The sequence below is a fragment of the Chanodichthys erythropterus genome, chromosome 19, assembly GCF_024489055.1.
Source record: "Chanodichthys erythropterus isolate Z2021 chromosome 19, ASM2448905v1, whole genome shotgun sequence".
NCBI classification, from domain to species: domain Eukaryota; kingdom Metazoa; phylum Chordata; class Actinopteri; order Cypriniformes; family Xenocyprididae; genus Chanodichthys; species Chanodichthys erythropterus.
The window spans coordinates 10142300-10163770 of record NC_090239.1 but is presented as its reverse complement, the minus strand read 5'-3'; the positions used below and the strand labels follow the sequence as shown (position 1 = coordinate 10163770).

At 35.3% G+C, this 21471-nt stretch overlaps 1 protein-coding gene across 1 annotated transcript in view; it reads right to left on the bottom strand.

Moving 5' to 3' along the window:
• The window catches only part of myo15b (myosin XVB), a 39650-nt gene that overhangs the window by 1578 nt on the left and 16601 nt on the right, over nt 1-21471 (bottom strand). Inside the window, exons 28-65 of the mRNA XM_067370291.1 lie at nt 20703-20827; nt 20460-20555; nt 19425-19660; nt 17640-17809; nt 17391-17463; nt 16710-16883; nt 16490-16611; nt 16219-16289; nt 15644-15722; nt 14328-14423; nt 14123-14238; nt 13501-13761; nt 13319-13403; nt 13114-13221; nt 11387-11543; nt 10956-11046; nt 10620-10833; nt 9582-9697; nt 9414-9473; nt 9211-9286; nt 8983-9098; nt 7494-7609; nt 6779-6920; nt 6464-6575; nt 4800-5193; nt 4655-4703; nt 4489-4561; nt 4021-4097; nt 3857-3933; nt 3297-3427; nt 3009-3103; nt 2844-2921; nt 2665-2761; nt 2413-2561; nt 794-918; nt 520-653; nt 301-434; nt 60-197 (exon numbers count right to left, since the gene is read on the bottom strand). Of these exons, the coding sequence (XP_067226392.1) occupies nt 60-197; nt 301-434; nt 520-653; nt 794-918; nt 2413-2561; nt 2665-2761; nt 2844-2921; nt 3009-3103; nt 3297-3427; nt 3857-3933; nt 4021-4097; nt 4489-4561; nt 4655-4703; nt 4800-5193; nt 6464-6575; nt 6779-6920; nt 7494-7609; nt 8983-9098; nt 9211-9286; nt 9414-9473; nt 9582-9697; nt 10620-10833; nt 10956-11046; nt 11387-11543; nt 13114-13221; nt 13319-13403; nt 13501-13761; nt 14123-14238; nt 14328-14423; nt 15644-15722; nt 16219-16289; nt 16490-16611; nt 16710-16883; nt 17391-17463; nt 17640-17809; nt 19425-19660; nt 20460-20555; nt 20703-20827 (4763 nt within the window). The remainder of the gene's footprint in view (nt 1-59; nt 198-300; nt 435-519; nt 654-793; nt 919-2412; nt 2562-2664; nt 2762-2843; nt 2922-3008; nt 3104-3296; nt 3428-3856; nt 3934-4020; nt 4098-4488; nt 4562-4654; nt 4704-4799; nt 5194-6463; nt 6576-6778; nt 6921-7493; nt 7610-8982; nt 9099-9210; nt 9287-9413; nt 9474-9581; nt 9698-10619; nt 10834-10955; nt 11047-11386; nt 11544-13113; nt 13222-13318; nt 13404-13500; nt 13762-14122; nt 14239-14327; nt 14424-15643; nt 15723-16218; nt 16290-16489; nt 16612-16709; nt 16884-17390; nt 17464-17639; nt 17810-19424; nt 19661-20459; nt 20556-20702; nt 20828-21471) is intronic.

The window sequence follows — 21471 nt, the reverse complement described above, 5'->3', positions numbered from 1 at the left end:
TCCCTGCTCTTTGAAAATGACAACAAGTATATATCCATGACCTTTAGCTACATGCGTACCTGCTTTAGATGGATGCTGAGAGTCCTGGGTTGAGTTTGGCCACTAAAACTGATCTCAACTGATTGCAGCTTGTCCTTCTTGGGACGGATCGAGCGCAAGGACTGCACGTCCTCTAGAGACACTGTCAAACATGCGTTCTGTGAAGTTTGTGATAGGTTAGTTGTGGTTGAGCATGGTTAAAACACACAATGATGATGAAAGCATCATCAGAATATTGAATCCTATTGGAGTGTCAGATACCTGTGATTTGGGATCAAGGACCGAGATAATTTCATGGTTGACTGCGATCAGCGAGGGAGAGGGGCAGCCGTGATGACTAACTTTCTGAGCAGTGAATATATCAAATCCAAAGAGAGGAAGCGAACTGACACTTTCTGGAAAGTTAAAAGAGTTTGTTTGGAAGATATGGAATACAGATGTAAATGGAATGGGAACATTTAGACAGGTTTTCTCACTTACTGATAAAGTAAGCTTTGGCATCAAGATGGCTGAGGGGGCCAAAGGTAGAAAACTGTGCCCGTATAGTAGCAAGAAGCCTTTCATCACTGGACTTGAGCCGATCATTCAGGGGAAGGTACTGCTTTACCTCAGCGCTGATGTTTGAACATAAATGTGTGTCAGAATGTCAGGTTTAAAACAATGATTTGATTGTTTTGGGTCAGGTGAAATGACTGTAAGTTTCATTAATTAGTTAGGTATAAGACATTACATCGCTTGAGATGTATATAATTACTTGGATGGCAGATCAGTCAGTCCAAGCGCAAGGTGTTGGAGAGCGGTCAACTCTGCCACCTGCTGGTAGACTGTAGCGCTGTCCATGGGCAGCAATAGCCTGCCTTGCAGATAATTAGCCAGAAGCTGAAAAACATTCATAAGACTGGCATCCATCAAACATGAAAATGAGAGATATTTGAACTTAGGGTTCATTTATTTGATCAGTACAAATAATAATATTGTGAAATATTATTACTATTTAAAATACCTGTTCTTTATTTAAATATTTTTTTAAATTAATTTATTTCTGTAATGGCAAAGCTGAATTTTCAGCATCATTACTCCAGTCTTCATTGTCACATGATCCTTCAGAAATCACTCTAAAATGCTAAATGGTGCTCAAGAAACATTTCTTGCATTTCTTAATAATTTGTTTCAGTATTATTTGATGAATAGACAATTCAAAAGTTCAGCATATAGAAAACTTTTGTTAAATTATAAATATATTTACTGTCACTTTCAATCAATTTAATGCATCCTTGCTTAATAAAAGTATTAGCTTCTTTGAAAAGCCCCTCACTGACCCCAAATTTTTGAATGGTAGCATATATTTTATTTTCATTTTATATATATGTACACTACCAGTCAAAAGTTTGGAAACATTACTATTTTTAATGTTTTGAACGAAGTCTCTTGTGCTCATTAAGGCTGCATTTATTTCATAATAAATACAGAAAAAACAATAATACTGTGAATTGTGTTTTGTATTTCATTTTAGATTGTATTATTACAATTCTAAATTATGGTTTTCTACTTTAATATACTTTAAAATATAATTTATTTCTGTGATGCAAGGCTGAATTTTCAGCATCATTACTCCAGTCTTCAGTGTCACATGATCCTTCAGAAATCATTGTAATATGCTGATTTATTATCAATGTTGGAAACAGTTGTGCTGCTTAATATTATTTTATAACCTGCAATACTTTTTCAGGATTCTCTGATGAATAAAAAGTAAAAAAAAATGTCAGCATTTATTTAAAATAGAAATCTTTTGTAACAATATACATTACCGTTCAAAAGTTTGGGGTCAGTCATTTTTTTTCTTTCTTTTTTTTGAAAGAAATTAATACTTTTATTCAGCATGGATGTGTTCAATTGATAAAAAGTGTTAGTAAAGATTTATATTGTCAGAAAAGATTTATATTTTGAATAAATGCTGTTCTTTTTAACCTTTTATTCATCAATGAATCCTGAAAAAAGTATCACGGGTTCCAAAAAAATATTAAGCAACACAACTGTTTTCAACATTGACAATAACTGAGTATCAAATCAGCATTTAAGAATGACTTCTGAAGGATCATGTGAAGACTGGCGTTATGATGCTGAAAATTCAGCTTTGCATCACAGAAATAAATTCTATTTTAAGTATTTTAAAATAGAAAACCATAATATTTCACAATATTATTGCTTTTTCTGTATTTATTATGAAATAAATGCAGCCTTAATGAGTTCAAAAACATTAAAAATTAGTAATGTTTCCAAACTTTTGACTGGTAGTGTATATGTGTCATTAATGTAAAACAGGAAAACTTGTATATTTCACATAAAATTGAACTCAAATGACAGTTTTTGTACCAGCTGGTAGTGGAACTCCAGGTAAAGATCATTGCTGAATTGGAGTGGCTGTTTCCAGATTAATCGATGGAAGGAGAGGGAGATCGAGCCATCATCCAGCAGGAAGTCAAACAGATACTCATCGAAGTGAATTGGGCGTGTAACATCACCTAAAGAGAGTGATTCATTGTGAGAACAGTATGAAAGCATAAATTGATTGATATGTGAATGCGTGTTCATGTGTACATAAGAGTGTGACAGAGGACATCTTACCCCCTTTTTTAGTGGCATGGATGGAAAATTCCTTCACTTCTGCTGGATTCATGACGCCCATCTCAACGCAAAAGTCTTGTACCACCTCAAATGCAACCTATAGAAAAGCATTAAAGCACTACATGTAGACAACACATCATCTTAAAAGAATAAAAAAGGAAAGAGCGGCCCTCACTTACACTAAAGCTGTGAATCTTGCAGGTAAAATTGGTTCCACTAGGCAGCATGACGGGCAGCCGTCGAGAGTTCCTCCCAGCCTGCATGCGATTTAGATATTATGTTAAAGAAAACAATTTCTCATGTTTTGACCTTCTCTGCTCATCATCTAATGTGTCTTCACTTACCAAAATGGCCTCCATCTCTGAATGTGAAGGGATGTGCCTGCGGCCTCCAAAATTGAGTGATCGTCTGAGATTCATTGTGCACACATTTGCCAGTTCTATATGCAAATATTATATTCACACAATCACAATCACTGCTATTGTTGTACATACAAACAGGTTACTTTCTAATCAGATTGTATGGCAAAATCCATACAATGTCATGCAAACTTGGATCATATTGGTGGGGTTATTGAAGCAAGTTATATGCACTATAAATACAGAATAAGATGTTAGAAGTGAGTACTGTACCTTGAAAAGGGTGGTTGGCATCCTGAATGATGGTCTCCAGGTGGCGGGTACAATATGGAAAGAGAGTGTTGGAACAGGGGAAGAATCCAGTCACCAGACTGAACAAACGCCAGCCACGGGTGCAGTTCTCCCTACAAAATCAGCAAACAATGTACCATTCAAAAGTTTGGGGTCGGTGAGATTTTTTTAATGTTCTTGAAAGAAGTCTCATAAGCTAATAGGTGTTTAAAAATAAGTGTTTATATATTAATATATTTAAAAATGTAATTTATTCCTGTGATGATGTGATAATCCAGTCTTCAGGGTCATATGATCCTTCAGAAATTTTATTATAAATGTTGAAAACATTTGCTAAATAGTTTTTGTGGAAACTGTGATAAAGTATTCAGGATTCTTTCTTGAATATAAGGCATTTATTTAAAATAGAAACCTTTTGTAACATTATAACACCTTTATTGTCACTTTTGGTTAATTTAATATGTCCTTGCAAGAATTAAAAGAAAAACACAACTTACTGCCCGCAAAAATTTGAACGATAGTGTACACACATTATCACTCACCTGACTGGGTGTTTGGTGGTCTGCTTGATGACCTGACAGTAGATCTCATCCCTGAGGAACTCCTTCTCTTTTCCCAGCTAAACCAAAACAAGTTGTCATGTTACAGATGTACAAATTCACAATACTGAAAATGAATATGCTCTAAATTTGGAGGGAAAGTTCACCTGCAAAATGGAGTTAACGCAGTCGCTTTCTGTCTGATTTTTCTTCATAGGCTGATCCATCATAAACTGCATCAAATCTACAAAGAGATCATTGTGTAAAATATTTGCTCTCTGGAATACTTGATTCCGATTGGTCAATCTGCAATCAAATATTTTGGTATAATAACAAAATATAATGCAGGTAACCAATTTTTATTTATATATATATATATATATATATATATATATATATATATATATATATTTATTTTATTTTATATATAGTTACTAATTTAAGAAGTGGGATAATGCACAGTTAGTAGGTCATTATCGCAAAAAACAACCCCCTACAGGGTGTTATAAGACCTTTTTGCTCTTCATTGGGGTCCAGTGACTTTGGGTTCAGTGACTTTGACAAAATGTATGTTAACAATGTATGACAAAATTTATGCGTTTACAGTATGTCTATGATAACATTTGTCCACTTACACATGAAGTTTTGAGCACCCAGACGATTGAGATCATTGTCTGAGAAAAGGATCAGTGATTCCTGAATGGGATTCTAATGAAAGTAAACACAGCAAGCAAAAAGAATCAAACAAACACATAAAATCCCAGCATATACCGAGTGAGAGACTAAGAGATGCATACTTACTGGAGTGTATTCCACCATCACATTGAGACTTTTGTCTTTCATCTGTGGTCTGATAAAAAAGAGAAAAAGATCAGTGTTCAGTGGAGTTTGATGCAAAATAAGGTTAATTTCATTTGGTTGAAGTTTGATTTCCAGAGGTCTTTACCTGGTGATAGAATCTGTGAAGAACTTCCTGGCAAACTCAGTCATGGTATGCTGCTGATGTTCTGATTCAGATCTGTGGATGGACGCCACCTCCACACTGTATTCACTGCTGGCAGCCACGGAGCGGGGAATCGGAGTGTTGGTGACAGAGCCATGGACAAGTTTGTTGGAGACGATGCCATTGGCTGGTATGTTGGTCACAGTTCCATTCACAAGTTTGTTGGTGATGGAGCCATTGGCAGGTATGTTGGGGGAAGAGCTGGTGAGTCTCATACTCTTTTTTCGTTCAAGCTGCCGCTCCATGTTGTTACTATGGTAGTCTGGTTGGGCACAAGGCTGAGTGACATCCACCGGGAAGAGTCCAGAACGGCCCCCACTGGAACCAAACATCCATCCTGCAAAACAAAAAAACAGCAAACAACTTTTAGGTTTTATGCTGTATTACTTAATCAATCATATACAAGTGATATTCAATATCCCAACTAACAAAAATGTGTTCTATAAAAGTTTTTCTGATGTTTTTATTGTTACATTCTTAGAACGTTCAAAACGTCCAGTTTTTTTAAATGTTTTAAAAACATTTTTTCTTGGTTAAGTGAATGTTAGAGAAAACATAAAGGTAATATTTTCTCTATTTTATCATTTTGCAAGTATTAGGGGAACATTACTTTTGAATGTTCACTGAACCATTTGAAAAAAATTGGTTAGTAACATTTTAAAAACTTCAAATTAACGTTAGGGCTGTTAAATGATTAATCGCGATTAATCGCATACAAAATAAAAGTTTGAGTTTGCATAATATATGTGTGAGTACTGTGTTTAATTAATATGTATATATAAATACACAAATTAATGTATATATTTAAGAGAAATATGTTATTTATGTACAAAATATTTATATAATAATTATATAAAAATATAAATAAATACATATACTTGTAAATATTTCTCAAATATATAGATGAATGTGTTTGTATTTATATATAAATAATAATACACACAGTACACCCACATATATTATGCAAACTCAAACTTTTATTTTGTATGCGATTAATCGCGATTAATTGTTTGATAGCCCTTATTAACGTCCAACTGAATTGTTTCATAAAAATGTTCCATGGATGATGTATAAACATTTTTGTGCTAATATTTTGATAGCATTATTAAAGACCAGATAACTATGAATGAATGTTCTATTAACATTACTGGAAGAACCCTGCCAGAACATTAGCCAAAGTTCTGAGAGCTTTCCCTGTTTGCTGGGATATTTTTCTTTTGTTCTTCTTTTTGGAATATCATGCATAAAATATTCCTACTTCCAAACAGATATCAATGAAATATGTGTCCTGGAAAATAACATGTGTCTTGACACTTATGACAGGCCTAAGCAATGTAACCTGCAGAAGTTAATCTGATTGAATCCTTAGTGTGTTAACAAATTAGAAAACTTGTTTTAAAATGTTTGGCTCATCTAATGATATGCGTTTGGGCTGGGAATATTTGTTTTACCGAACAATGTAAGACAGGGGGTGAAATCTTGTTTTTAAACAATATTTTTAATGTTTTTGCTAATCTGTTTGGTGTTGCTAACAGAGTAGAAATGACATGGTTGAATGGCATATGGACATCCACATTCCAAATGGTTTTCTCAGGTTCTCTTCTCACCATCCTTGAGTCCATCCATGTTCAACAGTTTGATGACATCACCTCTGTGAAAGCTCAGCAAGCTCCGGTCATCTGTTACATAGCTCTTCACAGCGATCACATAGTCTGAGTTCTGCAAAATGGAGAATCAGAGAACTTTATTCAAGATATCCACGTGATCAAAATTTCTGTGTGTGTGCTTCATAGATGGCTACACTATTGACAATATAAGATGGACCTTTTTTGCTAGTGAAAATTCCATTTTGATTTTATGTTGACTTTAAGTGGAAAACTAAAGCTACATCAGTGTTGAGGCTAGTATGACTAACTGAGCACCTTAATCAGCTCCATGAGGAAGAGATGAATCACAGCAGCGATCTGTGGAGCCTGTTGGGAGTGAAGTTCCAATTCTTCATTACTCAAAGTGATCACAACTTTTCCAGCGCCTTGCTGCTGTACCGACAACACCTGTGAGTAACTGAACAGTAACAATATATGGTTATATAAACGGTAACACTTGACTTGGGGTCAGTACGATTTTTTAATCAAGAAATTGATACTTTTATTCAGCAAAAACACATTAATCTGATCAAAATGACAGTAAAGACATTTATACTGTTAGATGCTTATACTGTTAATGCTTTTCTTTTGAACTTTTTATTTATCAAAGAATGCTGAAAAAAATGTATCACGGTTTCCACAAATATGCCACGCAACTATTTTCAGCATTGTTAATAATACGAAATGTTTTTTTGAGCACCAAATCAGCATATTAGACTGGAAGTAATGATCTTTAAAATTTTGTTTTAAATTACATTTTAAAATATAATAAAATAGAAAACAGTTATTTTAAATTGTAAGTATATTTCACAATATTACTGTTTTTACTGTATTTTTGATCAAATAAATGCAGTCTTGGTGAGCATAAACGACTTCTTTCACATTAAAAAATCTCACCGACCCCAAACTTTTGAACAACAGCGTAAATAAATCATTGAGGAATGCTTTGGGATGTTTAACAAGACTTTCCATCTCCTCGTATGTTTTGTACCTGTAGCTGTGGAGCAGTTTGAGGTGTTTGGGATTTATGCCTGAAGCTCTGGCCACCTTCAGCAGTCTGATTCCTCTATGAGACACTCCCAGAATCTGAGCATCTCCATTCCCCTGCTGTTAAAGCACACATGCAAAAACATTTCAGACAGCTTGACAAATTTCTTTTATGTGCATTAGAGCTTAGATTCTCTGCCCGAGCCCGGGCCGGGTCGGGCCGATATTTCCCGCCAACGTCCTCGGGCCCTTGATAAAGCACAGCGTCTCGTCCACTTGCACTCTCAGTCTCGCAAGCGTGACGCATCACACCTGCTGTGCAGCTTAAGAGCAAAATGGAGCTTGAAGAAGCAAAGAAAAAAAATTAAAACAGGAGAATTAACTTTGAGCAAGTCTGGAGGAAAATCGGAGTAATTGGAAACATTTTAAACTAGTCGTGGGGAGTGACAACATATGTGTTGGCTTTGTCTCATGCATTAAATGCGGCACGCTGCTCGCCTATGACAGCAGAAAAAAAGAAAAAAAAAAACGGGGACTTTTGAATAAACAAGCGCAGTTTACATGCTTCTTCCTTTTCCTATTATTCATTAAGATAATAATTAATAAATGCACGCACAATTATGAACTTGATAAATGTTACAGATGTTTTACTATGCACAAACAAATGCCTTTCAACTTATATGTGCAAAATTCAGAATTAAATGAATGTGCTGCAATTTGTACAAAAAGAGAGTCTACGTGTTTTAGCCATTAACATTGAGTTTCAAGTTTGTTAAGTTTTGTTTTGAAGAAAGATTTTTTTTTTAAAGTGAATTTCGTTTAGTATAAATTGTATCTTAATTTTAATACATTTTTCATCAACCAATTGCCTGGATTTAATACATAAAAGCAATATAGTAGACAATATAATGATGAAAGGAGGCGCTGGCGCACTGCGGTCACACTTACACCATTTGAAACTCGCAACACACGCTGTCACCGAATTTACAAATGCACATCTTGCTTGTTGCTCACACACATATTATGTTGAAATAACAATATGTTGAAGTAACGTTATGTATAATAATTAATCTTTAAGAATATTTGATTGAATGCTGAATGTTGTGCTTGTTCAATTTAATACAATTAAAACTTTAATTATGATAATTAAAATAATTGAATATTTAATATTGAGTGGCCAATTTTTGCTCATTTATTAACAGTATTTATATAATATATATATATATATATAACTGCGCAGCTCCCCCCTGTAGCCTAAATGATCTAGCACAGCAGCACGTGCGTTAAAAAAATCTGGCGCCGCCTCTGGTTATAACGGCCCACATATTAAAAATGGTTGGGTTTAAATCGGGCTCGGGCTCATATTAAAGTGGATGTGTCGGCCGGGCCGGGCTCGGACACAACGTGCTCGGGCTCGGGTAGGGTTGGGCTTGATTTGTTGGGCCCGATCTAAGCTCTAATGTGAATCATGTAAGAAAAGCCAAGTATTTCACCTTCACATTAAAGAGACGTGAAAAGTAATTGGACCAGTTGTCTCTTGCTGCCATGACGATTCTTTTCTTCATGGCATCATCTATAGAACTGACATTGGATCCGATATGGAAGCTCGCTGGTGATAAAGCAGAAAGAAACACAAATAAATCATGTTGAATTATTCATATAATAGCTTATGTGAATTATTATTACAGTGGTGTGGCTTTAATATTATGCATCTGTCATACCCAACAGGTCTTTCATTTTACGCCGTTCCTCACGTGAAATCCTCAGACAAGAATCCGAGTAAGTGTCCCGCATGATCTATAGTTCATAAAAACAGTGTGGCCCAGAATTTGAAAATATCTCACATTTTGAATTCTATACACAACAAAAACGAACCTGCTGCTTGTATTGCAGATTAAAACAAGCAGCAATGTTTGCAACTGACCTGCTCACAGAGCAAATTAAGGATGTATGGATGGTTGAATTTTTCTCTGGGATAAAATAGCTGTGTACAAGAGAGCAGAATACAATGAATACATGTAAGTAAGGCAGAAACATCTGTGATAATTGTGTAGGAGCCATCAGTCTCATAAAACTGTCTTGATTTAATTACCTCCTTGCGCAGGAAGAGTTTGCCATGCATATTGGGATAGGAGAAGTAGACGCTAGCAGAGAATCTGTGCAATTGGGACCGAACGTTCTCCTCCTCTGTCATCCGGCTGAACTGATCTTTAGAAACACATAGAGGGTGAGAAATTAGTGCATAAGATTATATGGGCAAATGCATTCTGTTTACCTTCACATTTGCACAACTTGTCTCAAATGTGCATATATGTCATTCCTGATATGCAGTACCTTCTGAACTCAAGAACTTTCAAAATACGCATATGTTTGTTGCAAATAGTATTTCTATGCAAGTGTACGCCACTGTATTTTACAAAAGACTAACAGGATGAAAAGATAAAATCAGCATATAAGAAAATCTATATAAATATTCCCAAAACACACATTTAGTTTGAAATGTTTCAACTGAAGAAAGACCTGGAATATGCTATACATTTTAATACATTTTCTTAAACGCTTAATAAATTACTAATTTATCAAAACAAATATTTTGATTGCAGAAAAATTATTTCTTAATAAATATCCAGTTTTTCCAACACCTGTAATGTTAGTAATGTAAGTTAGACAAGGGAAAAGAAAGACCTGGAATATTTTTTATATCTATGTTTAAAATTTCTTAAAACCTGGAATATTTCAAATACAGAAAGGAAAAAATGAAGAAACACCTGGAATGTTTAATACATTTTCTTAAACTCTTAATAAATTATTAGTTTTTCAACACCTAAAATATTTTGATCTCAGAAATGAATAAAATAAGAAATGACTAGATTATTTCTTAATCATTTTTTAAATGATTTATTTTTTTAAGTTGCAAGTTTTTGTACACCTGGAATACTGGGGGCAAAACTTGGAAGCACTGGGGACAAAAAAAAAAAAATTCAAAATCGGTTTAAACTATGTTTAGTTAATTGTGCTAATTGTGATTATAGAAAAACTAAATAGTATGATTTCAATCTTTTAAAACTGTAAATGTAATATTTTATCCAATATATATAATTACCCATATAGAATATGTGACATCACTTACTAAGTCCAGGTGCAGGCGCCGGTGGCGGGTCAGGGATGCTGGGAGGTGGTGGAGGAAGGATGGGGTCACGAACTCGAGGCAGAGCCTGTGAGCGCTGCGAGCCGAAGAGATCAGCTAGTGAACGCTGCTTCTGTTTCATATCATTGGAGATGGGGCGACGGCTATGGGACTCAGGGCGCGGAGGGGGTGGAGGAGGCATGTCTACCCACTGTTTCTACAGCATAAATGATTCATGGTGAACTTCTGCATCCTTGACACTGAACTCAAGCTCAAAAAGGTCAGAAATTAAAGACAAAAACACTGCATGATGGCTTGTCACTTGTCAGTATCATCTACCTTTTGTTGAGTGACAGGTCCCTGAGATTTGAGAATGGCCAGTGCCTCTTCTTTGGGGTCATTTTTCTTTACAAAGTGCTTGGCTGAAACCCTGTGAAGATCAAAGTTCACATTATTCCAGCTCTTACAGTCTGGGAATCACTCCAAGTGATCAAAGCAGCATAATATTATGCAAGCGTTCAGTAACAGCAGAGGTTCAGTCAATGAGTCAATGTGAATCACTGTTTGCACTGCAGCCCATTTTACTTCTATAATGCAACATATTTCAGATAGAAACTGGATACACAATGAGAACTTGACGACTTGATTTTAACCATTGTGAAATTATTAGATCGTGAAAAGTGGTCTCTAGGTGGAGCAAGTTATTGCTTCACAATAACGTGACAAGGAACATGAATAAGGAAAGTAATCAGAGTAATTTTTTGGCCAACCTGACAGGCTCGTAGGCTTTAGGTTCTGGAGCGGGCCGGCTTTGGTACCGCTTGATGATCTCTCTAATGTTGCTGGTAGGTTCTGGTTTAGGAGATGTGGGTTCTGGAGATTCTGGTTCAGGTTCTTGGTTTTTAGGAGGTTCTGGCAATGGTTTCACTGTGTAAAGAAGAGTTTATGAGCTTCCAGATACATTATTTTGGATGATGACCATAAAAAATTAGATGATCGATAATTATCACAATAAATGTCAAGTCTTTATTTCTTTCAAGTTTAAAGGCAGATTTACAACCTAATTTTTATAGGGTAAAATTTGTTCTTCCATAGTATTTGGATCATGTTAACTCCGGGTAAAACCACGCATTGCACCTCTCTATCATGGTAAAAAGTCTTGTTTCTGTGGTATTTGTTATGAAAACAATAGCCTAAAGACATTTAGTATAATACAAATGCATAAAAACTGCTATAGCTTAAAAACAAAAAATACTGTAATTATATTCCATTACTCTTTTAATAAATGTTGGCATTAGTAAGATAATACAATTCTATATGAATATCCCACATTTCTGCCATGGTTTCAGTTAGTGTTAATAAAGTAAATCATGGTAAATGTTGGGGACTTGTGGATTGAAACGCCTTCTAACTGGATAGTTATGGCTCAATGTTTCTCCTGTTTTCTGCGTCATTATTGTTGAGAACATCAGTGCTGTTTCATCCGGCTTTAAACTAGTTTAAATCTCAAGGCATTTCCTTTTTGATTTGTATGGGAGAACTTTGCATTGAATTGGAACACTTTTCACAGGATCTCACAGTACTGTGTAGTGGTCACGTGATTGAGACAGTCAGCGAGTAAACACATTTGCTCTAAGCTTGCACTGCAGTGTGTTTTGAGCCGAACTGATGAATGTTACATTCAAATTAGCAGCTTTGTTTAGTTCCACTTTTGGCACATTTGCCGTTTAAAGACAAATTGTTTTATGAACACTGAAACTGTCTTAACATCCTGATAGCAATCAATAATAGAAGTAGTGTAAATATTAAAACATGTACATATATCTTCTCTGGAAGTCTCAGGAACAAAAAATGTTCGTCCAATCATTGCATTGCATTCAATTGTATACAATGTCCTACCTGCCTGTCAATACTTAGGACCATGTGATATTTCAGTTTTTCTTTTTTAATAAATCTGCAAAACTGTCAACAATTCTGTGTTTTTCTGTCAATATGGGGTGCTGTGTGTACATTAATGAGGAAAAAAAATGAACTTAAATGATTTTAGCAAATGGCTGCAATATAAGAAAGAGTGAAACATTTAAGGGGGTCTAAATACTTTCCGTACCCACTGTATGCATTTCCATACCTCCACGCACCCTGTTAGCGCAGACAACAATCAACTTTTACTTTTACAGTTCCTTCTGTGGCTTTGAAAGAGAACTCTGAAAGTAGGGTGGGATCTCATGCTTCTTTCAAAGCTAGCTTACTATTGCTAGCCTCTCCAAAATTACCTACCCTACCTTTATTGTTTGTCATACGCAACAGAAATTTGTTATCATTTTATCTAGGAAAATTATATTGCGATAATTAGCATTATCCTTTTAACACCCAGTCCTTATATATATTAAAAAAGACATTATAATGACGTAAATGTGAATTCAAATAAAAAATGAACCACTTGTCCTAGGTATTGTGAGCGAAAAATAGAGGAAAAAAGCACAAAACAAACATCAACCTTCAGTCTTTACTGGAGGAGGTGATTTGGGATGGGTCACCGGTGGAGTGGCGTATATCAGTGGCTTAGCAACCTTTGGCGCAGATTTTGGGCGTGCTTCTGACGTACCTGAGATGCATAAAGATAGTGGAAATCTTATCTCTTATGCAATTTTGCTACTTATTTGAGCCATTTTAACGATTTTGATTTGACAGCGTCCACTCACCAATCTTTTGAAAAAAATCCCTCTTCTCTTTAAAGGACCCTTGATCTTCCGGTGCCTTAAGATCCACCTCTGTCTCAGGCTGTGCCTTAAAGAAAACATTAATATGTAAGAATCTGAAGCAATTAATTACTATACTGTAAAGTACTAGTAAACACAGGCACTGGTCAAAACCGTTCCTTTACCTCAGGGCTGCGGGGCTTTGGAGGGGCCTCTGGGGCTTTTTTCGGGGTCTGAGGGGTGGTTCTTTCTGCATGGGGGCGGCCTCTGGGTTTAGGTGGGGGTGAGGGTGAGGGTGAGCGTGAGTGTGAAGGTGAACGTGCACGCGGAGGAGAGTGCCGCCGCTGGTGTGGTGACCTTCTCTGTGACTCCTTCTCACGCTTTCTCATCTCTTCCTGCTGTTGGTTCTGGGACAGTGTCATTGCCTGCATGGTCATCTGCTGAGCCTGTAAGGGAAAAAATACTTTTTTTTATTTTGAAAGCACTGATATGATATGTGAGATACAATATATATATATATATATATATATATATATATATATATATATATATATATATATATATATATATATATATATATATATATATACATATATGATAAATAGATTTATTTAATATTATATATAGTAGTATATATAATTTATTAAATATATAAAATATGAAATAAATAATATTTTATATTATTTATATAATATTTTATGATATTATTGTGTGCGTTTATATACATAATATATGTAAAATTATTATTTATTTTTTTTATTGACATTTCCTTGATTTCACCTGCTCTAAATGTGTTTTGTGACTTACCAGAAGCTGAGCCTGTTGATTGATAAAGGCCTGCTGTTGAGCAGCCATTTGCTGTGTGTTGACAGCCGGTGTGGCAGCAGGCATGGCTTGTGGCATGGCAGTTGGCATCATCATAGCTACGTCCAAAACAAGCATTAGGAAGAGGGTAAGCATTTAACAGATCATGCTATTAGAAAAGCACAACATGAGCAGCAGGGATGCTTACATGGCATGGGCTGCATCATGGGCATGGTAGCGGGCATCATGTTTGGCATCATTGGAGTGGCACCATAGCCAGCCATAGCAGGATTCATTGGCATTCCTAAATGATGGGTAACAGGATACATATATATATATATATATATATATGTTTTTAAAAGAAGTTTCGTCTGCTCACCAAGGCTACATTTATTTAATTAAAAATACAGTAAAAACAGTAATATTGTGAAATATTACTACAATTTAAAATGACAAATGTTTTCTATTTGAATATATTTCACAAAGTAATTTATTCCTGTGATGCAAAGCTGAATTTTCAGCATCATTACTCCAGTCTTCAGTGTCACATGATCCTTCAGAAATCATTATAATATGCTGATCTGCTGCTCAAGAAACATTTAATGTGTACAATTGTACAAAATATTTGTGTACAATATTTTTTTTCAGGATTATTTGATGAATAGAAAGTTCAAAAGAACAGTGTTTTTCTGAAATCTAATCTTTTGTAACATTATAAATGTCTTTAATGCCACTTTTGATTTATTTAATGCATCCTTGCTGAATAAAAGTATTCATCGCAGACGGTACGTGTCGCGTTCCCGACCTCTCCCTCCCATCATTAGGGGAGAGGCCTCCGTCTTCCCTTCGGGGGAGGGCGGCACCTCGTTTTGAATTTTTGAATTTCTTTTCAAAAAAATAAAAATAAAAATTCTTACTGACCCCAAACTTTTGAACGGTAGTGTATAATGCTACAGAAGCTTTGTATTTCAGATAAATGCTGTTCTTTTGAACTTTCTATTCATCAAGGAATCCTGAAAAAAAAAGTACACAACTGTTTTCAACATTGAAAATAATCATAAATGTTTCTTGAGCAGCAAATCAGCACATTAGAATGATTTCTGAAGGATCATGTGACACTGAAGACTGGAGTAACGATGCTGAAAATTCAGCTTTGCATCACAGGAATAAATTACTTTGTCAAATATATTTAAATAGTACACAGTTATTTTAAATTGTAATAATATTTCACAATATTAATGTTTTTTACTGTATTTTTAATTAAAAAAAGCCTTGGTGAGCAGACGAAACTTCTTTACAAAAAATTAAAAATCTTAGTGGTTCCAAACTTTTGGACTGTACTGTATATATATATATATATATATATATATAATAAAATAATAATAAAATTTATAATAAAAATAGAATAGAAGTGAATAAAAAATAAAAATATTTAAAAATATAAAATATCATAAATATCATAAAATATCAGCATGACTATTGGTTGACCACTACACACGGATCAAACACATATACAAACTATACCTGCTCCGGTGTACATGCTGGGCATCATACCTCCCCCTCCTCTCATTCTGCGATTCAGCATGGCCATCCGTTCAAAGTCCTATCAATAAAAAACAATAAAAATGCAGATGATAAGTCCTCAGGCCAGATAAAAGGCAATACAAGCAGATCTCAGAGTTAATAAGTGCCAAAGCTATGCAATCTTTGCTGGCTTAATGAATGTTAACAATATATCTACAGTATGTAGCCTAGTGGTAAGCACATGTGCTCTGACATGTTGATCTACAGTGCTCACGCAGGTGACATGAGTTTGAGCTTTCATGCCTCCCTCTATAAATAATGTAAAAAGAATATGTTAAAAAAAAACATTAAATAATCTACAGCGGCATTTATTTTAAAGAAAGACAGCACAAACACAAGTTTCATTTATAATTCACTACAAGAAGTGTTTAATGGGTTTTAAATTATAAATAAATAGAACAGTGTTCAGTTACTATTAAATAATGATATTTTTATTAATGTGAATTCAAAGTAGCTGTGAGTATGACTAAGAACTGCACAATAATATTTATGTTTTTTAACTGGACGATACTGACCGGAGGTCCTTGATCAAACACTGGATCAAAGAGGTCATCGACGTAAGCATCCATTGGCCGACCTCGAGATCCTAAAAGAAAGATTGTTGCAGGAGAGTCCTTTTTAAAAGTCACAGTGAAACTGTCATTTTATTTACTCTAGAGGGTGAGACAGTTCCCAACCCTCATACTGCAGCTTTCATCCACTTTGATTTCTTTGATCGTCCCTCTGCAAAGCTATGTAACATGACTCAGAATTTACTCTGTTTCCTAGTAATGGTTGAACACTCACCTTGGGATGTGGAAGAGGGTTCATAGGTGGTGTTCCATGGAGATGCTTCAAATGAGGGGAGACCAGGGGCCTGCATAGAGGGAGCAGGTGGTATAAAGTCATCCAGGTCTGTGGTTGCCATCCTAACAACAAGAGAAAATGGATTAATAGAAGGAGTTAATCTATTATTTTACAGTCTCCTTTGATTGAACTGTCAGCTTCAAGTCCCACAGAGGTGTACCTGTTGCCTGTGTCACTAAAGAGGTAATCGTTTTGAGCAGCTGGGTGACCCAGGGGTGCATCAGCCTCCACTCCAGCCAAGAGATCCATAACAAAGTCACTGCCAGCCAGGTCCGTCCAGCCCTCCCCAGCCAATAAAGACACAGACCATCCCCGTGTAGCTTCAGTCAGACCTCTGAGAGAAAAAAATATGACATTAATATTTTGTTGTATGAATATCTGAAAGTGCAATATATTAAAAGAATAGATGTAAAATGACACTGTTCACTGTATAAATTTAATATAGATTAATCTTTGTTAAAGCTTTCACTCTATTGTGGTTAAACTTGCAATTCACATCACATGCATGCCAAACCGCAGGGCTTGGTCCGTACGGATTACGGATCAACAACGATCTGTTTAACCACTAGACATTATATATTATATATATATATATATATATATATATATATATATATATATATTTACATTTTTATTACAATGTTATAATATATTAACATTATAATATGTTAATTAATTAATTAATTAATTAATTAATATTATAATATATTAATTAATTAACATATTATAAAGAAAACAACATAGGCCTTGTTTTCTTTGTTTAAAATATTTGGGGAGAAATATGACCTGGTTATTTTATTTATTTATTTTTACACCCACAAAAACAGACATATTTATCTACCTGTAGCCAAGAAGCCAAGAAGCCAGTTGTTCCCCTGTAGTCCAAGACTCCACCTCCACAGTTAACCTTTCCTCTAAAAAATAAAAACAGTCAACATTAAGTGAACTCAATACGCTCACAAATCATTTACATTACAACATATTTAATATCATTCACTCTCTTGGAATGAGAAGTGCAACTGGGAATCCGGTATTTTTTTTTTTGCTGAAGTTACTCTAGTTATCAAGTACAAAAAATTGCAATCCTCACCAATGAAAGTGTTGACCTCCACCACCATCTTTCCCTTTCTCTGATTGGCTGTCCACTCAAGTTGACTCGGAGGGTGCTGCCTGCAGGCAGGAAAGGGGAGCTGGAGGGATGTGAGGAGCTTGTGCTGGCACAGAGAGCGGTACTCCCCTGGACCCCGGTCCGACACATACCTGACAATCATAAAACACACTGTTTTTCATTTTGAAGAAAAGACTGGTTTCTGTCTGCTACTATTTATCTATTGATCAATATGGACATAATTTCTAATTCCATCATATTTCAAAGGGACATAACGTCTAGTTTTAGGAAATGTTCATTTGAATAATAAATCAATGGCAATGTTGTATCAGTCTGCTGTGATTAAAGTCAATAATCTTGCACTTTAGTAGATATAGTTGTAAATGCAAGCAAATGTAAGCGTGCAGATTTTAGTTTAATACAGGATAAAAGTGTTAGTGCTTTAGCTTTTAAAAGTACTTGGAGATCTTCCTTCTCTAAGTGGAACAAAGAAATGTCTTGTAAAAACTGACATATATACAGTGCTCAGCGTAAATGAGTACACCCCCTTTGAAAAGTAACAATATCTCAATGAACACAAAAACAATTTCCAAGATGTTGACAAGACTTAGTTTAATATAACATCTGTTTAACTTATAACATGGAAGTAAGGTTAATAATATAACTTAGATTACACATTTTTCAGTTTTACTCAAATTAGTGTGATGCAAAAATGAGTACACCCCACAACAAAAACTACTACATCTAGTACTTTGTATGGCCTCCATGATTTTTAATGAATTCATGATGCCATCAATGAAATGCAGCTCTCCGACACCAGCAGCACTCATGCAGCCCCACATAAGGACACTGCCACCACCATGTTTCACTGTAGGCGCCATGCATTTTTCTTTGTATTCCTCACCTTTGTGACGCCATACAGTTTTGAAACCATCAGTTCCAAAAACATTTATCTTGGTCTCATCACTCCAGAGTATAGAGTCCCAGTAGTCTTCATCTTTGTCAGCATGGGCCCTGGCAAACTCTAGGTGGGCTTTTTTGTGCCTGGGCTTTAGGAAAGGCTTCTTTCGTGGACGGCACCCATGCATGCCTTTCCTCTGCAGTGTACGCCATACTGTGTCACGGGAAATAGTCACCTCAGTTTGGCTTTCTACTTCTTTAGATAACTGCAGTGAACTTGCATGCCAATTTGCTGATCTTCTTGTAGCTTCACCTTTCTGGTGAAATTATTTTCTTCCTCAGGTCTTGTGACATTTGTCTTCCATGTGGTGCCATTGCTGACAGCATGAAATAGGAAGGGGTTTTAACACCCTTTTTTTATACTCAACTGTCTGCTGGACACCTGTGTAATGAATAATTAGACTCACCTGTGGTTGAATTCTTGTTGAATTAGACATTTGTAGTCTAAAATCTAGCTTTGCTCCAGAGACTTTCAGTGGAGTGTACTCATTTTTGCATCACCCTAATTTGAGTAAAACTGAAAATTTTGTTCTCTTAGTTATATTATTAACCTTACTTTCATGTTATAAGTTAAACAGATGTTATATTAAACCCAACATTTTGGAAATTGTTTTTGTGTTCATTGAGATATTGTTTAAAATGTTACTTTTCAAAGGGGGTGTACTCATTTACACTGAGCACTGTAATTACAGGAAAAGTAGATGCATTTAAATATGTTATTTTTAATATATATTTTTTAAAATAATACAAATTTAACTGAAAAAAGACCACTCTTTTGGGTTTGTGACACTGTAACTGAAGACATACTTGAGCAAGGGTTTCTCCAGGGCAGGAGATGGTGTGAAGGCACTCAAACAGCAGGCCAGGAGCAACCAGCCCCGCAGGGTGCTCTCCATAATATCCTCGTCCCAAGTGAGGTAGACCAGTTGGGCTAGAATCTCATCTCGCATGCTGGGCCGAATCTGGCTCTTCTCCACAATGTAGTTCCCCAACATCTGCTCTTGCCAGCCTGTCAGATCCGAGTCACCAGTGAAACGCAGGATCTAAAGAGGAGAATAGATGAGGAAGGATTCATTTAAATTCCAACATTTCATACCCGGTTAAAGGTTTATGTTGAATTTCTGTGGTAAAATATCTATTTAAAATACCAATGCAAAACACATATTGTTATATGTGTCAAAGAGTCTCATTCATGAAACATTCGTAAATATATGAGTAAATATGTGAGTGATTTGCGTGTAAAGAGACCTTCCCGAAAACTCTTCTCCTGATTCACAAATACTTCGTAAACGTCAGAAGTGATAGTGAAATGTGTGTGTGTGTTAATGAATTCCAATCAGTCGTAAATAGGACGCGCGTGCACGCTCATTCTCAATTACCATAAATCCCGCCCATTAAATCCGACTGACAACTATATATGGGCATCATATTATGACACCAAACGAAGGATTTTGGCCATTTGGGGCCATTAGTTTGCCCAGCCCTATTGAAATCAATTAATTATTTGATTAAAGTGCTCCGTTTGCAGATGCTATTACTGGCTCTCACAATACAAGTAAAAAGAAAAAACGTATGTGATTACTATACATAATATTTTTTCAAAATGCTGTGTAAATATAAGCCTTATTAATGAGAAAAACGTTCGGATGTTAAACGCACTATTTACACGTGGCTGGGAGCAGGTGTAGATTTCTTTCGTACCAACTAACATTTGGAAAATACGAACATTTTAATGAATCCGAAAATTTACGCCAGAACCACTTTACACACGATTTACACAAAAATTTGTTCTGCTCTTGTTTCATGAATGAGACCCAATGTGTTTTCAGGCATTGTACTGACCAGTTTATAGATTTCTAGAGCTGTACGGGCATCCTCAGGGTCCAGAGATGTCAAAGGCTTCTGAAGCGGGTAACCCTGCGGTTGGCACCATCCGTCCTAATGGAGAGAAAAAAAGATAACTGATGTAACAAATGCATTAAACAGATTCACATGTATGACGATTGTATATGAAGTGGAAGACCCAAAACTATGAAGGAAGCTTGCATGTTTTTCAAGTTCTATACAGATGAAACTATATCTTACCTTCAGGACTGTGTTGGCATATTGGGTGAAAGGGTGTCTATCAATATCTAGGGGCAATGAAAGGTTGTGTTCTGCTTTGACCTTTGGCAGAGCTACTTCAGTCACCCCTGATCCTTGAGGACGCCCTGAAAGGCATCATTGTTAAACGTAAAAAACAAAACAAAAAAACAAAGGATGACTTCATTTATGTAGATCATCAGTCACTAAAACAGTATTTGATCAAAAGCAATGCATTTTAATTATATCCATTACTTAAGACACATAAATTTGATTTGAACAAGGACACTGATTAGTCTAAAATAGGCTACTGTTGAACCGTTGTGGGTCAGTAAGATTTTTTTAAAAGAAATTAATGCTTTTATTCAGTAAGGATGTATTATATTAATCAAAATGAAAGTTAAGACATTTATAATTGGACAAAAGATTTCTGTTTCAAATAAATGCTGTTATTTCTATTTATTAAAGAATCCTGAGTTATTATAATATAATTAATTATTATTATAAACTGTATTAAATATTATAGTTTTTACTGCATTTTTGATCAATTAAATGCAGCTTTGGTGAGCATAAGAGACTTCTTTCAAAAACATTAAAAAATCTTACCGACCCCAAACTTTTGATTTCTAGTGTATATTTAAATTTAAACAAAATCAGATGATGATTAAGTCGGGAAACACCATTCAGTTTAACATACAGAGTTTTACATGGTTAAACAATTGAGAAAATTGTGAACAGGTTGCTTTATATCAGTAAATTTTAGTCACATTTA